The sequence below is a fragment of the Ambystoma mexicanum genome, chromosome 8 (assembly GCF_040938575.1).
Source record: "Ambystoma mexicanum isolate Mex_15411 chromosome 8, UKY_AmexF1_1, whole genome shotgun sequence".
Taxonomy (NCBI): domain Eukaryota; kingdom Metazoa; phylum Chordata; class Amphibia; order Caudata; family Ambystomatidae; genus Ambystoma; species Ambystoma mexicanum.
In genome coordinates this window covers 1,604,667,159-1,604,683,535 of record NC_090929.1, presented here as the reverse complement: position 1 = coordinate 1,604,683,535, position 16,377 = coordinate 1,604,667,159, and the positions used below count along the sequence as shown (strand labels likewise).

At 45.9% G+C, this 16,377-nt stretch overlaps 1 protein-coding gene across 1 annotated transcript in view; it reads right to left on the bottom strand.

Annotated features, from left to right (window-relative positions):
- The window catches only part of HABP2 (hyaluronan binding protein 2), a 287,724-nt gene that overhangs the window by 119,304 nt on the left and 152,043 nt on the right, over window positions 1-16,377 (bottom strand). The window contains exon 5 of the mRNA XM_069611848.1: window positions 7,390-7,506. Within this exon, the coding sequence (XP_069467949.1) occupies window positions 7,390-7,506 (117 nt within the window). The remainder of the gene's footprint in view (window positions 1-7,389; window positions 7,507-16,377) is intronic.

Below are 16,377 nucleotides of genomic sequence, written 5' to 3'. Positions count from 1 at the left end.
GTCACAGCACTATGAAATGGCAAGAACTGTTGCAGTGAGCACCACATAAAAAACAATATAGTGTTGATATTATTATATGCCTAAAGTCCTGTAGAAAATGATCATACAAGGATCCTATGGGTTTCCCAATAGAGTTTGCTATTATATTCCATCTTGCTTTTCCCATGGAAACCCCATAAGACTGTGTACAGTCGCTACAGCAGGATTATGATGCAGTTGGTTTGCTGGCCCTGGAGGAAGTGACTCTAGTGTTTCCTCTGTTGCCATCAGCTACCATTTAGGGGGGCAGCAGTGCCTCGTTTTCTTTGCTATGCTAAACCTTTGGTTCCAGCTCCTGCTTCCAGCTGAGGGTTAGCTCGAGGTACAGCTTCCTGATATTATATGATCTTAACAAGTGAAGAGGAATTATCTCACTTGGACAGTATCTCGGCTCATCTTGTCATTTTCTTTTCTCACCTTTGGATAATTTTGTATCATAACTGATATTGTTCTCTCTTGCTTTGGTCTGATTATTATATCCATCTATTCAACCACTTGCTTATCGCTTCTCTATCATTGGTAAAGCTCTTGGGCATGAAGGGCAGTACAAGCACAATTAAATTACATTAATAAATGTCTATTATCTAGAAATATATGCATGATGTGGTTGTTCTTCCTGTTGGAGCACCATCTCCCTTTAGAATTTGAATGACTAGGCTTATCTCTCATCAATTTGGAGAACCTCTGTACCCTTGCCCCTTTAGACACTCCACAAGTTCAATATGTTTACATCAGTGGGCGTCTCCAGTGCTCTTACCAGCACTGATGACAACTCACCCTCCTAACCACGCCCCAACCCTGACTTGTCTCTCATCTAGAGATGAACAATGTCTTTGTGGCAATTTGCCAACAAAAAAGGGGTAAGGCCGCAGGTCCCGGTAAGATTCCTATAGACTTGTTGAAAGATGAGCCGAGTATTTGGGCACCAAACCTGACAAGAATCTTTACTGCTGTGATTAACACCGGATGGGTCCCTGAATCCTGGAGAAGAGCAGACGTCATTCCCATTCATAAAGAGGGCGGAAGGGGAGAACCTATCGGCCCATCTCCCTTCTCGATAGTGCAGGGTAAACATTTGCTAGAGTAATACTGGGATACCTACAAGAATGGCTTGATGGCCATGGCACCAATCACACACTCTAAGCTGGTTTCCAGAAACATAGGAGTACTATTGACCGGTGCTTCCGTTTGTTTGTGCTTACTCGAAACCCTAATGGGGATGAAACTTTATGCGGTCTTTGTGGACCTTCAAACTGCCTTTTATGGAGTTCCCTGAGCCTTATTGTGGAGGGTTCTCTGTAAAAGGCAAATCCCCCAGCACCTGAATTATACCTGTATAGTGAAAATGAATGGGTGGTACGCTACGGGCTGGGTGGGTAGGTCTCAGATTCCCTCAGGGTCACAAAAGGCGTCAGGCATGGGTGTGGTTTTTGCCTCAAAATCTTTTGGTTAGGTCATTGATGAGGTTAGCATGTAACTGGTGGACAATGGTCTTGATGCGCCAAGGTTAGGCAGTGACAAGGTCCCAGTTCTTTTTTTTGCTGATGACGCTGTCCTCCTGCAAATTGACAAGGGGGGTCCTGGGAGTCTCTCTGCCAGACATTAGTCCTGGTTGCGAGAGACTTACCCAGAGTCTTTAGCTCACTATCTTTCACAGAGAAGAAATATCCCAAACATATCAGTCTTTGTCCTGCCCTGGGGCAGTCCAGCACCGAAATGCTAGACAATTCTCCTCTGAACAAGAGTACCAACAGCATCCCCAGACACGTGTTTCGGTCTTGTTGAACCTCATCAGTAGGGTGGAGATGTGCCTCTCTAAGAATAGTGAGCAAGGCCACAACACCACAACACCAATGGCCACAACACCAATGGGCATGAAAAGCACAATGGCAACGTTCTTGTGGAAATGTGTAGAGTTGGGGCTCACATTGAATGTGAATAAAACAAAAACAATGGTGTTTAAACCTAGGTCAGTGAAAAAGGTCACCTTGAATGTTATAGCAAAGGGTTGCAGATTAGAGCAAGTTACCTTCTTGGACTACTTAGGGCCCGGCTAAGATTTCAAGAAAACTGCTCGTGGTTCACACAAACACTGAGAGCCTGCATCAACCTTGAAAAATCTAGGAGTGCTGCAAAGGTGTTTCACAATCGTTGTGGAGGTGGAGCAGTCTCCCCAGCCCTTGAGTTGTATAAGAAACAGGCAATTCCATCAGCCCTTTATGGCGCAGATCTATGGGGGTATGTCAATACATCCAAATTCTCGGTAACAGAAAATCTGTTTCTAAAAATGTTGTTGCTGACCCCCACAGCCCGGCTCAGCCAATGCAATAATTTATATGGAAAAAGATCTTTGTCCAATAGCTGATCAGTTCTCAGTTAGACCTGTACTGCATTGGCTCAGATTGTGGACAACAATGACACTTGTTATCGTGATACCCTTAGTCATCTATTGGACCGAGAGGGGGAGGAGCCTCCTGTGGGTTGCCCATGTGAAGGAATCCTTCAGAAGGTTACACAGCTGAGGATGTGGGCCAATGCCAACACGCTGGTTAGAGCCTCATGGCAAGGTTCATGGAAGCTGTTTTACACCTTCCTAGAAGAAACATGGTGGACGCATATTAACATTTAAGCTTGGGGCCAAGTTACCTTGAATACAAAGGGGATTTTGGGTACGAGGAGTACCTGGATGTCATCACCCTGGGTTATGCGAGATCACTGTTTCTAGAATTCAGAATGGGTACTCTTAGGCTGGCTAAATTCACATGTGCATGGAGGCCAGGTCATACGAGCACCTGCCCACTGTGCGATTTGGGCGATGAAATGGTTCCACGCTTTCTATTATTTTGTGACAAATAACAATCCCTTAGATCACAATATTTGAAGCCCATTTTGAGGGCAAGAGTCACGGGTTCCATTGCAGAGGTGATGCAATGGTGCAGATGTACTTCTGAGCCATTGGTGGTGGACCTAGTGTCCACATAGATTCATCGGGCCGGGTTGCGCACTGGCAGTTTGATTAAAGCACGCATTTCAGATGAGTGACAAGTCATAATGTAGTCATTGACAAAAGATCAAATTTTTTACAATTGCAATTGAGATTGTGTTTTATCTTTGTATCAAGAATTATTTTTTACATTTAGATCCGTGCCCTGTTTTTAGAGACTTTATTCTTCTGCTTTCTTATGCATTGTCAATTTTAAATACTGATGAATTAATATTGTACCATTGAATATTGTTTTACATTTATGTTATTGGTTTTATGGCTCAGGCTGAATAAAAAATATGATGATGATGATAACTTGTCTATCACAGTCCTCCGGACAAGAGGATGTTGCATTAGGGAGAACCCACACTGTACTTGTGCGGACAGTAGTGTGGGGCTGCATTTGCCCAGCCCTAATGTGGATGTCTTAGCAGCATCTGTTTGTCATTATGGGGTGTGGTAATGGGGCACGTGATTTTAGTTGTTTTATGTGTATTTGTTTTAGCTGCATTGATGCTAAATTTGTTATACCTCTGGCCCATCCAAAGAGATATTATTTTGATCAGTGCTGCCTCTTTCTACCTTCCACTTCCACCATCCCTCTCTCCTGCACTCTCCTCCCTACACCGACCTTCTGGGCTCTTCTCCTTTTTTTGTTTAAAGACGCCCCAGTACATTGTCAGCACAATATCCAACATAAAGAACACAACACAACAAATCTGTCAACACAACAAACAGGTGTTGATAGATGCACAGAAAATTCATCATACACCAGTGCCAAAAGAACCTTCGGAAATAAGGAGTTTTTTTAGGGATGGTGGCATACTGTGGGCGATTCGTAAAAAAACGTAGCTACTATTTCAAAGCCACTACATCACCTAACAAGAAAAGCCCATCCAGAGCAATGGACACAGTCCAAGGAAACAGCATTCTGAAACAGCAAAGCTGCCCTCACCTATGAAACCACAATGGCTTACTTTGGCCCAAGCAAGCCTACCAAAATAGTGGTTGATATAAGTCCCATCGGCCTGGGAGCTGTACTAACCCAGACGAACAGGGAAGTCAGAGTAGTGGCATATACCAATAGAGTGCTGTCGTCCACAGAACATAGATGCTCTCATATTGAGAGAGAGGTTGTGGCAGTCCTATATGGATATAAACACTACCACATTTATATATATGGTGAACCGGATCAATAGTGAAAGACCACAACAACCTAATCCCCATTATATTCGGAGCAGCACCACCCCCTCCAGCGAGCATTGAAAGGTGGATGCTTCAACTCCAAGAATACAATGTCACTCTATCATACAGACCAGGCAACGATAATCCAGAGGATTAACTCTTGAGACACCCAGCAAATCCCAACTCAGGTAAACATCTGGATGAAATGGATCATGAAGCGCTCATTCACATGATCGCAGAAGCGGCAATCGCTTAATCCTTGACTCTGTAAGTAATAGTAGACGATTCAGCAAATGACGAGTGCATCCTGCTGATCATGAAAGTGGTCAAGACCGGACCCTATACCAAAGGACGCCAGGTGCTAAAATGACACTACAAATGATGTGGAGAATTAGACATGAACTATATGCATCTCTTGAAAGCATCCTCCTTAGATACTTGAGCATAGTAATTCCCGAAAACATGACACTAAAAATATTCAGATTAGTCCATCAAGGCCATCAAGGAATAGCAAAGAGTAAGGCTCGACTAAGCCAGAAGGTTTGGTTTCCTCATATTGAAGAAAGGTTGCAAAACTACATAAAGCATGTGTATGGTGTCAAACATCAATACAATGCAGAATCAATCAGGCATTCAATCACCCAACGGAAGCCGTCAACTGTGGGAGCAAATAAGTATTGTTTTGGATCGCCACTTCCTAGTAGTAGTTGATCAATGGTCAAGTTATCCTGAAGTTAAATTTATCACTACCATATCAGTCCACAGTGTGATAACCATCCTTGACCAGTGCGGCCCTATGCCAATGGTGATGCAGAACGAGTCATGCACACCCTCAACAAAATATTCAGTATTGTGCACAGTCAGGAAACGATCCTGAGCAGGGCTCTATATGAATTATTGGCACAATATGGCTCTACACCACAGTCTTCAATGGGGGTTAGTCCCGGCGAAGCCCTCAGGGGGGGGAGGATTCTGTGTGGAAACATTGCCAGAGCAAGACAATTCATTGATGACCCCACAGTGACAAAAAAGAGGAAACCCAAAAATGACAAGGAAAGCTCACGCAAAGAATGCGCCTTGATGACATACAAATAGGGGACATGGTAAAAATTACGACCAGAAAGATCGCTGGCAAAATAGCTTTGAACTATGAACCTCACCCTTGGGAGGTAATTGCCACAAAAGGGTCAATGGTCACTGTAAAAGATGACAAAAAGAGTGTCACCCTCAAAGTGACCTACTTCAAGAAAATGGAGACATCTAACTCGTCCCATCATTCAGGAATTTACAGGCCAACGACAGTCATTATGGATACTCCAACCAGACCTCATCCAGTGGTTATAGAATGCTCCATTGGACGTCCAAACTGCAGCCAAGGAATGATGGTGAGTGAAGAAGTTCAGATCGAAGGTGAATCCGAAGATGAAATACCGATACAGAACAGCGAAGGACAAAGATTGGACCTAGATACCCCATGAGGTCAGCGCGATGCAGATTCCGACACATAGTACAGGGACGATCCCATAGACTCAATGCATGGTACATGCCCGGACTAAGGCGACTTATTTTTGTTGAGTTTTGTTTTTAACTTGTTTGTTATCAGTTGCGGTGTAGATGGGATGTCACATCCCCAAGTGCTCTCTTTAAGCTGGAGGGAACCTCATGCGTCACGGCACATAACGAATAGAGGACTCAGGGCCGACATGAGTCAGTCCATGCAGAGACCTCAACTAACTCACAGCAGTGTGTCCAAGTATTTTGTAAGCGTGTGCAAAGTACATTTTGAACTATCGAAAACTTGCTTTAATGAATGCAACACCCCATATCTTCCCCCTCTCCTTTCGCTGCCTGTTCCTGTCTCTCTTTCTGCCCTCTCTCTTTCACCCTCCACATCTTTCCCTCTTCCTTCCCCACTCCTTCTTTATCTCAATTCCATTTTCTCTCTCGCCCTCCCTCTAATTCACCCTCCCTCTCTCTCTATTGTTTTTTTGGGGGCAAATCCCCCAAATATGTATAGAATTAATCTTAACCTCTGGCATTGCTCTGGGCAACCATATAGACCATCGTGCTTGGCCTGCCAAGCTATTACAAAGGGGGGAAAGACCATATGAAAATCAGGCTTGGTCCCACCCCGAAAGGGGCAGTCCAGCCCAAGCTACTTGGTCACATCCCTTCTGCACTAGACCCCAAGCATCCCCAAACATGTTTCAGCCTCATTGGGTCTCATCAGTGAGGAGTAGCTTGGGTTGGAGTGCCACGATTTCCACTTCATCCAAAGTGATTGGATTTCTTTCTACCAATGCCTAACTGCAGCGCATGCTCGCTCCTTTCACATGTGTGCTAACAACTTTGATTATTTTTGGTTAATGTATAAACCCCAGCCCAGAGAACACTATGATTAATGTGCACAATGATATTATTGTACACCAGCATTCATAACATTAAAGCAGTGTTCAATTGATGGCCCACCCATTAACGCGGACAATGGTGCCATGTTTAAGCAGGTGCCCCCAATTGAATAAGGCTACATCCCATCTCCCTTTGACCCTAAACTGCTCCCTGTCAGCCGGGTGGTAAGGGGAAATCCCCAGAAGACCCCTTTTGAGTGTTCTTTCCAGAGTACCTAAGGAATTCAAGCATATTACAACCTGCTCCATAAAGGTGGAATCCTAAGTAAGCCTGTCCCTATACCCACCCACCTGTTATGGTTTACAGTTTGCTTTGAGACAGGGGCGGCCCTGATTTGTGCATCCACAACTCTTCAAAGGTGCAGATGAGACACAACTCTCACCTGCCTAGGTGTTGTGAAGCGGCACCGCCATGAGTTAACACATTATGTAACTCAAACTTAAGTAGCCCACTGCCTCCTATAGATTTTAATGGGCTCCCTTGCCCAAGCAGACCTATACCACCCTAAAATTAAAAGTGGAGGTGACTTAAATGGGTCCACACGCCACAAAACACCTTAAATCGCACTCATTGGCCGCTCCACAGGCTAGAAAGTATGACTGGGATTCAGGATACTCAACCTTCCTCTGTAAAGTGGTGTGTGTGCATTCACCCCCTTTTTGGAAGCATTGCGAGTTGTGGAAGTTGACATTCCCATTCCCGTTGAGGTAGCCCAGCCACCTCTTTCTTTCGTTCCTTTCTCTGAGCTCTCCGTGTGGTGAGCACACACTGACCTGTGATGCATCGTTGGCCACTATAGGGATGTTGGCATCGGCATTTCTGTCGAGGCAGCGTTTTGGTGAGCACACATTCTCCACGGATGCAGGAGCTCCTCCGGCAGAGGTGATTTTCTTAGGAAAGAAACAAATTGTGTCATTTTATTATATCACTGTACCTTCCATTCTTTCTCTATGTGCATATTTTATACAAACAATAGAGGACACGTATGTAGTCCTTGCCAAGCCCAAGAAGAACCATTATAATTAGACTACGCCAACTATACCCTCTGCCAACAAAACTAGTGTTAGGGCCTCATTACACGGTAGGCGTTAAGGGATTACCGGCATCGGTAAGGGCACCGGCACCGGTAATCCCTTAGCGCGCTACTACGAGGTCCCTCAGCGGGTCCCGTCCTTAACTCCTGGTCTGACCAGGTTTTAAGGACGGGGCCCGCTAAGGGACTTCAGAGCTAATAACGGTACTGCAAATTGCGGTATCGTTATTAGCTCCTTCCCCATTCCCATTGAGCCCTATGGGGGCTCGAATGGGAATGGGGAATGGTATTTGGCATGGGGACTTATCGGGTCCTCCAGGGTCGGAATGACCTGGTAAGTCCCCATACCGCCTACCCGGACCCAGTATGTGGTAAGGGAGTAGCCATGCCGCTAATAGCGGCATGGTTACCTCCTACCGTGTAATGAGGCCCTTACTCTTTTTGGATTGTTCATATTGTATCAAATCCTCAAGGTGTGTATTTTGTGATATAAAGAGTTATTATGGTACTGTGATGATCTTGATTTTATTTATTGTGTATCGTTTTCCGAATCATCTATATTTCCACCAAAACTTCTCAAAGAGATCTAAAGTTCGTAAACTTTAAGTCTAATGGTAGGGTTGGATGAATATTAGCTGCTCCCAAATGGGTCAATGATTCCTTGAAACCTCATCCATTAAATTCAAGTCTTATGGTTGTTCTTTTTTGAGAATTCAACTGAATTCTGGGTTTTAACTTTAAGTTTAGGCTAGTGGAGCAAACCTATTGGTGTAGATAGTGGGAGAAATCGAACACACATCTGCCTCAGTGATGTGCCATTATAGCCATCAAGCCCAGTGTTTGGTGGCGTACAAGTAACATCAGGCCAGTTCTAGCTTACAGGATACAGGGCTGCTACCGGCACTGTGCACACCCCAATGTGGGGAAGACCACTATTCGTATACTGGGGATACTGCTGGGGGCGGGGACATTATTTTCAAGGGTTTTTTTTTCATGGTAAATGGGCTCTGCATGTATTTTGAATGCCCAATTTCCAAAGAGAAAAAAGTCAAACAAAGATGGCCACTGCAATGGGAAATGGAAAAGCAAGCAACTCCCTTTCATATTTCCATGGTGACGGCGAGGGAGCACGGCAGGTCTGCTAGAAGAGGGCCCCAGGGCGAGCAGGTAAATGGTGTGGTGTGGGGGCAGATGGTGCGGAATTCTGTCAGGGGCCAGGAGGATGGAGGGGAAAGGTAGAGGAGGCTCCTCTCAATCAAGAATGACAGACACATATGGAACTATTTCCTCCTTTTTTATGTTTCCGGTATCGTGTTTTCTTGAAAGGTGAACATTTTGTGTTTGCCTTAGCTGATTGGTGATCTCTGTGGAAACGATCACAGATGACTGAGGCTTGACAGAACAGTGTTTGTTCTGCTCTACTTATTCTGTATGAAGTGTGTGGCTGTTTTGCCGTGAGTGCCATAATGATTGCTGGCAATTGTAACGGTGAGTAATGTATTCCTGTCTTTCACTCGTGGCATGACTTCTTTTAGTTGTTTTTATTTAGTTGAATGTTATTTGAGAATTTCCTTCTGATGCAGCACTGCAGGTCTGGGCGCAGGGTCTGCTAATGTTATCAGTTAAGTCATTGCAAATGGTGTCAGGCTTGCTGTTGGAAACATCTGGAAACATCCTATCAGAAAGCCTTGCATTGCTGAACAGAAAGCATGCAATCAATAACAAAGCAATGACAAAATTCAATCTCTGATATTTGCATGCTATTTCCAAATAAATACGGTAAATGCAAAAGGTTGAAACTTCCATCTGAGTAATATTTAAACGTATGTCTACATGCATTTAAAAAAAATAAAAACAATACAATATGATGTGTGAATGCAAGAGCAAACCGAATGCATATTTGTAGCTAAATTGTTAATAGACATTTACACCAGAATTCTCAACTAAGACTTTTTTTTTTAAATAAGTTGTATTAGTATTTCTTTAAACGTCAACATCGGGACTCAACATTGTCCCAAGCCCCCCTTTCCTACCCCCATCCCTCCCGACCGGTATTAGTGTCTATGCAGTCCTTAGAATCCCATGCTTGCTTCGGTTTTAACTTGTGAACAAATCCAGGATACGATTGTTATGTGGGCACCATTGCAGCATGTACTCACTTTGCAGGAATTTGATGGCGTCTCCCCAGTCTGTAGCGAACCGCTGTCTGTCCCCTTGGAGCTTATATGTGAGTCTTTCCATCGCCACATATGTCCAAATCCTGTCGAGCCATTCTAGTGTGGTTGGGGGAGACTTTTGTTTCCATTTTTGTGCTATTGCTAGCCAGGCTGCAATGAGGAACCCCATAAAGTTTCGCTTTTGTGTCTTGTTAAGTGTTTTATCTCCAGGGGCCCACATACCGCACATCCAAATTCCTTCTTCTAAGTTGGCGGTACCCTTAAACATTACTTGCATCTGAGATTTCACTTCCGTCCAGAATTTTTGTAGTTCCCCACAGTCCAACCAGATGTGGCCCATGTGCCTACTGTGTCACACCCCCTCCAGCAGTTACCTTGAGTAGTCAGGAACATTTTGTGAAGCCTCTCCAGGGTATAGTGCCATTGGATCATCACTTTGGTCCAGGCTTCCCTTGTTTGTATTGCTCGTGTCCACTTGGGGATTATTTGCCATAGATGTGTCCATTGTTTCCTCGAGATTTGTTTTCCTAGCGTGATTTCCCATTTTTTCATGTAGTACCATGTGATGCTTTCTTCTTGGACATTGAGGAATTTGTAGAGTGTGGAGACTAATTTCTTTTCTCCCATTTGGGTCAGCATGTATGTCTCGAAAGGGGTGGGATCCCTTGTCAGAGCCTTCGTTATTCTTGGCATCGTGAGTCAGTGGTGGATCTGTTCATACTGAAACCTGTTCTTCTCTGTGAGACCTAGTAGTTCCTGGCATTCTGTGAATGATCTGATCTGCCTTCCCTCGAACTTGTCTCCCACTTTTGTGCAATCGGCATCCCTCCATTTCTGGAATGACCCTTTTTCTACCCCTGGGGGGAAGTCTGGGTTGTCAAACATTGGTATGAATGGGGCGGGGTCTATCGTGAGGGATTTTCTCTTGGTAGCTCTGTCCTAGATTTCCATAGTGGTGCTCATGACTTCATTTAACTTAAGGTTTTGGTGTCTATGTTCGGGTCTCTTCCACAAAAGGTGGCGCAGGTTTGATCTTGCGACGGTTCGATCCTGTGCCAGCCACCATTTATCTGATGTGTCTGTGATTCATTTGTTTAGTACCCACAGTAGAGCCGCCTCGTAGTACTTCCTGAAGTGGGGGGGTGCCATTCCTCCATCTGATTTTAGTGCTGTAAGCACCTGTTGTGAAAGTCTAGGTGTTTTGTTTTGCCATATATATTTGGAGATGGTTTTTGTGAGTGAGTTGAAGAAAGATGTTGGAATCCTTATGGGGAGTGCTTGGAAATAATAGAGCAATCTGGGTAGGATCGTCATCTTAATGACGGTTATTCTTCCCCACCAGGAAATTGTCAGGGGGTTCCATCTGTTCAGATCTTTCTTGACGTTTTCCATGAGCTTTGTGTAGTTTGCCATATATAGGTTTTGTGTCATAGGCGTTAAGGTCACTCTAAGACATCTTACTTCTTCTTCTGCTGTTTGTAATTGGAGATCTTTCATTAACTTGTGGATCTCGCCCTTGGTCCTCCCAATGCCATTACCAACGATTTCTGCTTGTTTATTTTCAGCCCCGATATTTTCCCATAATCGTCTATCAGCTGGATAAGAAGCGGGAGCGACCTGCTCGTTTCGGTAATAGTCATCATCATATCGTCGGCGTATGCTGCTGTGTTATGTGTGTGTGTGTCCATTTCTATCCCTTTTATGTCTGGGGTCGCTCTGATTTTTGCCAATAGGGGTTCCAGAAAGATTGTGTACAGCAGGGGCGATAGGGGGCATCCCTGCTTGGATCATGTTTATGAAATCGTTTCCCATACCCATTTTCATTAGAGTAGCAAATAGCATTGACCATTCGACCCGATCAAATGCTTTTTCGGCATCTAACGAGATAACTGCTGCTGGGAGTTTCTTGATGCCTGCCTTCTCTATGAGGTGTATTATTCGTCTTATATTGTTGTGGGTTTTCCTGTTGGGGATGAATCCTGCTTGTTCTTGATGAATCAGTTTGGGGAGTAGTGGCACCAGTCGGTTCACTTGAACTTTAGTATAGAGTTTCGCATCTACGTTAATCAGGGCTATTGGGCGATATGAGCTCGGGTTTTCTGGATCCTTCCCCTTTTTATGGAAGACGAGTATCTTTCCCTCGTTCATGGATGGTGTGATGTTGTTCGAGGTCTTGAAGGTATTGAATAAGGTGGTCAGATGGGGAATCAAACTTTCCGCAAATATTTTGTAAAATGCCGCCGTGAAACCATCCGGTCCTGGGGCTTTGTTCTTGGAAAGATCTTTAATTGCTTTCTCAACCTCCTCTGGCTTTATTGGCGCATCTAAGGCCTCTTTCTCGGAAGGGGTTACTGTCGGTAGCGTGATTCGTTTTAGGAAGGCCGCTTGTTCCTTATCGTTTGGGTGTTGTGAGGAGTATAGGTTTTGGTAGAAATTTCGAAATATGTCTTTGATATCTTTTGTTTGTGTTTTCCTTGCTCCATGTTCGTTTTTCAGGGTTTGCACCATTTTCTCCTGCCGTCTGCCTTTTAGTTGTCTTGCTAATAATTTGTCTGCTTTATTTGATTTCATCGCATACCAATGTTTTGTTTGTAGTATTTGTGTTTCTGCCCTTTTAGTTCTAATCAGGTCTATCTGGCTCTGGATGTGTCTGTATGTTCTCTTGATTTTCCTGGATGAGTTCTTGGTCATTTCTTCTCTTATTTCTTCCAGTTTTATCCCCAATTCTACCTCCCATTTGTATGAGAGCTTATCTTTTTGTGCTTTTAAGGCTATTAGTTGACCCCTGATCACCGCTTTGAAGGCTTCCCATGTTGTCCTTGGGGAGACTTCCGGAGTGTCGTTGTCCTGGAAATACTCCTCTATCTTTTCTCTGATGCTTTCTCTTGCCACGGGATCCTATATGATGTCTCTAGGAAGTGTCCATCGCCATAGGTTCGATCTTTTCGTGAATTTGGGGAGCATGAGCCACACCGGAGCGTGGCCTTTTTCGATGTCCTGTATTTCCCCAACTAGGGTCCCTGTTGTCCAAATATAATCTATCCTGGAACTGGTATCATGTACGTGCGAGTGGTATGTGTATCCCTCCGTTGTTCCTTTGAGTCTTCGTCAAACGTCCTCTAGAGCCAGATTTTGCATTGCCTGTTTTAGCGCCGGAGAGGGAGATCCCAGTTGGTTGCTTTTGGGGTTCGAACGGTCTTCTGTGCGATTCCATGCTAGGTTGAAGTCTCTGGTCAGAATCAGCTCCCCTTCCATGAAGGATTCTAATTTGTTGATCGTGTCCTTGATAAATCCCTCCTGTCCAGTGTTTGGAGCGTATAGGGTGGCTAGGTTCAGTTGGCGGTTATCTATCAGGACCTTCGCGAATACATAGCGACCGTTCTTATCTGCTTTTGTCTCTTTGATTTGGACCTGTAAATGGTTTGCAAAGGCTATGAGCACTCCTTTCTTTTTCTCTTCATCGTTTGACTGGAGAATTAGTTTATATCCTCTTATCCTGAGCTGGCCTCTCTTTTTTTTTTTAATATGCGTTTCTTGGAGCGAAATTATATCATACTTTTCTCTGTGCAGGAAGTGTTCCATTTTTTTCTGTTTCACCGGCGTGTTCAGACCTCTGATATTGTACGTTAAGATTTTCAGCCCCATCCTTTTAGGTTGGATTGTATTTCCATATTGGTTCTACCTTGTGGGTCGCTGTGAATTGTATTAATACCGGTAAGGGGGACTCTTCCCCTTAGAACTTCCCCCTCAACTTCCCCCTCCTCCCCCCTCCCTCCTTTCCCCCACAACTTTGTCCCTGAGGAGGGCACTGGGCCCTATGGTTGCTCCGGCGTCATGCCATCGCTCCATGCCCTCTAACATCTCAGGAATAACAGTGCGCAGGGATTCCTAAACCCTTCTTGTAGTGCTCTAATTACGGCGAAGTCCCGTGGCTCGGCCGGCAGCGATTGATCACCTGATCTTCTATAGCTTCTTGTCTCTATTATTGTCTCTCCCTCCTGTATCGGTTGTTCCCAATCTATATTTCTAGTTGGTTTCGCAGTGCGGGATTGGAGCCTCGTCCTTCGTTTAGTCGTTTGCCATCCCCCCTGGACTCTTCTTCGTCTCTGTGGGTCTTTATCGAGTAGAGGTTCTGTCTCCTGATCTGGGTGTCCTAGAATCCGCAGCCCTTCCTCACATGTTGTGATACAAACTTGCCTCTCCTCCCAAGTGAACAGGAGACCGAAGGGAAATGTCCACTTATAGCGTATCTGTTTCTCCGTGAGGAAGTTAGTGACTTGGTGCATCACTCTTCTTTTTCTGAGCGTGGATTGGGCTAGATCTTGGAAGAGTTGAATTTCTTTGCCGTTCATTCTAATCTGATCCATTGTCCTGGCTCCCCTGAGGATCTGTTCTTTTTGTGTGTATCGTGTTAGGGCCACTAGCATGTCTCTTGGACGGGTTCTGGGTTCTCCAGTTCTCCGTGGACCTACTCTGTGAATTCTGTCTATTTGGATCTCTTCTCCGGAGCCATCTGAGATTATGTCTTGGAACACCAATTGTACTGCGGAGCGAAGGTCCTTATCCTCTACTGTTTCCACCATGTTCTTAATCCTTATATTTGATCTTTGGGATCTATTTTCTAGATCCTCACATTGTGATTCTAATTCAAGTGCCAGTCATGCTAAGCGGTCTTGCGCTTCCGCTTGCTGGAGTGTTTCCTCGTCTAAGTTTTGTACCGTCCTTTCAAGCTTGTCCGTTCTTTCTTCTAAATTCCCAATGTCCTTTTTCAGTTACTGAACTGCCTGTCTCATTTCCCCCTTCATGTTTTCAAACTGGACTTGTGTGGAGGATATGAATTGGTCTTGAAATTCCTTGAACCAAGTTTTCATATCGTCTTTTGTTGCCATTTCTGCCTCTCCTTCCTGGTCTGATGCGTTCCCTTCCTTTCTTTTCTGTTTGTTAGTCTGCTTTGCCGTTATTTTGTCTATTCCCCAGATTCTTGACAGGTCCTGATCCTGTCCGTGCTTATTGTTGTGCTCTGATGAGGGCTGTGTCCCGTGCCGGGATCTGGGTTTTGGCATGTGTGTGTCCTTATGGGGGGTTCTCTTTCCCAACTCCTGGTGCTCTCCTGGTAAATTTGTGTGGGTGTGCTTCCTTTTACGTATTCCTCTGGCGTTTTTCTGGGTGTTGCCGCTTTTGGGTCGTCTGCTTAAGGTTCTGCGTGTCTGATCCCCTCCGGCGCCGAGTCTGGTGGGCCACCGTGTCCTTATGGAGGTACCGAGATGGCTCTTGTGGTGTTCCAGTGGGGGAGTCCCCCCACCGTACCTGGAGGGGTTGTGCGCTGTTCCGTGTGCCGTGGTATTTTCTGGTGGCCCCCGGGTTGGATAAAAGTCCCTCGTGCTTGGGAGGGCCCCTTTGCGGCTTTATGAGTTGTAGGGCGCTCGATATCGCGGCCCCGCCGATGCGGTTCTTGTTTCCGCCCCCTCTGTGTTTCGGGCTCGCCCTCTAGTTATGGTCGGCAGGGGGCTGGGGAAGGCCTGCCTCCTCAATCTTGGGCCTTCGTTCGGTCCGGGTGTGTATTTTAAATGTTGTGGCCTCTTTCGGGATACGCTCACATTGTTGGGGGTCCGTGTCTGTCCCCCCCGGAGGTGTTCGGGGGGAGGTTCTGAGACCAGCCAGGCCATAGAGGGCCTGCTATGTCCTTCCCCCCTTGGACCTTCGTGCCTCTTGTCCGGCGTCTCTGGTGGAAGTCGCCACCTTCCCGCTTCCCTTCGATCGGGGGCCGGCCTCCGTTGGACTCGTCCTCTCCTGCTTGGACGGCGCCTTCTCCCTTCCGGGGCACTCCTGCTCAGGATCTTCTCCACGGGCGGTACCTGTCCACGAGCCCCGGACTGGGCTCCTCTGCCGCTGGGCTCCCTCCGCTGCGTGAGGGCTTCCTCCCTGCCTCCGCTCGTCTCCGTCAGGAACGTTGGGTCTATGCGGCCCGTAGACTTCTCCTTGTGTGGGTCGGTACTCCGATTGCGACCGCACAAGGGGGGGGGCCGTCCTGGACGCTTTCCCCGCGACTCGGGAACTCCCGACGCCCGCTCTGCTGGGTCTATACGGAGGCGTGCCTTCCGATCCGAGGGGATCTTCACGGTGGTATCACACTGCGGATTTAGGTTTCTCGGGCCGAGGCTTGCGCTGAGTGTCTGAGGGAGGCTGCACTTCGAAGATCGGTGTCAGCTTAATTGTATTTCCTCTTTGTTTTGCGGCCCGAGCTGGGGGACGGAGCTCCGCTCACACACGTCTACCTGGCTCGGCCACCATCTTGAACCACCGTGCTTTTTTTTTTAACAGTGGTCAGCTGTAGTAAGAGCAGAGACACAGCACCATGGCATACATGCCAACATTATCCATTCCATTCGGGAGATGGTAGTCCAGTTCTGTTTTAGCCTTGCATTCTGTGTCTTATAGTCCTGGATTTATAACGGGGAAATCAAGGACTACAAGTCATAGAATGTAAAGTGAAAACCAGGAATGGACTAGCCTCTCGCAAAGGGAATGGATCATGTGGGTATGCATGCTAT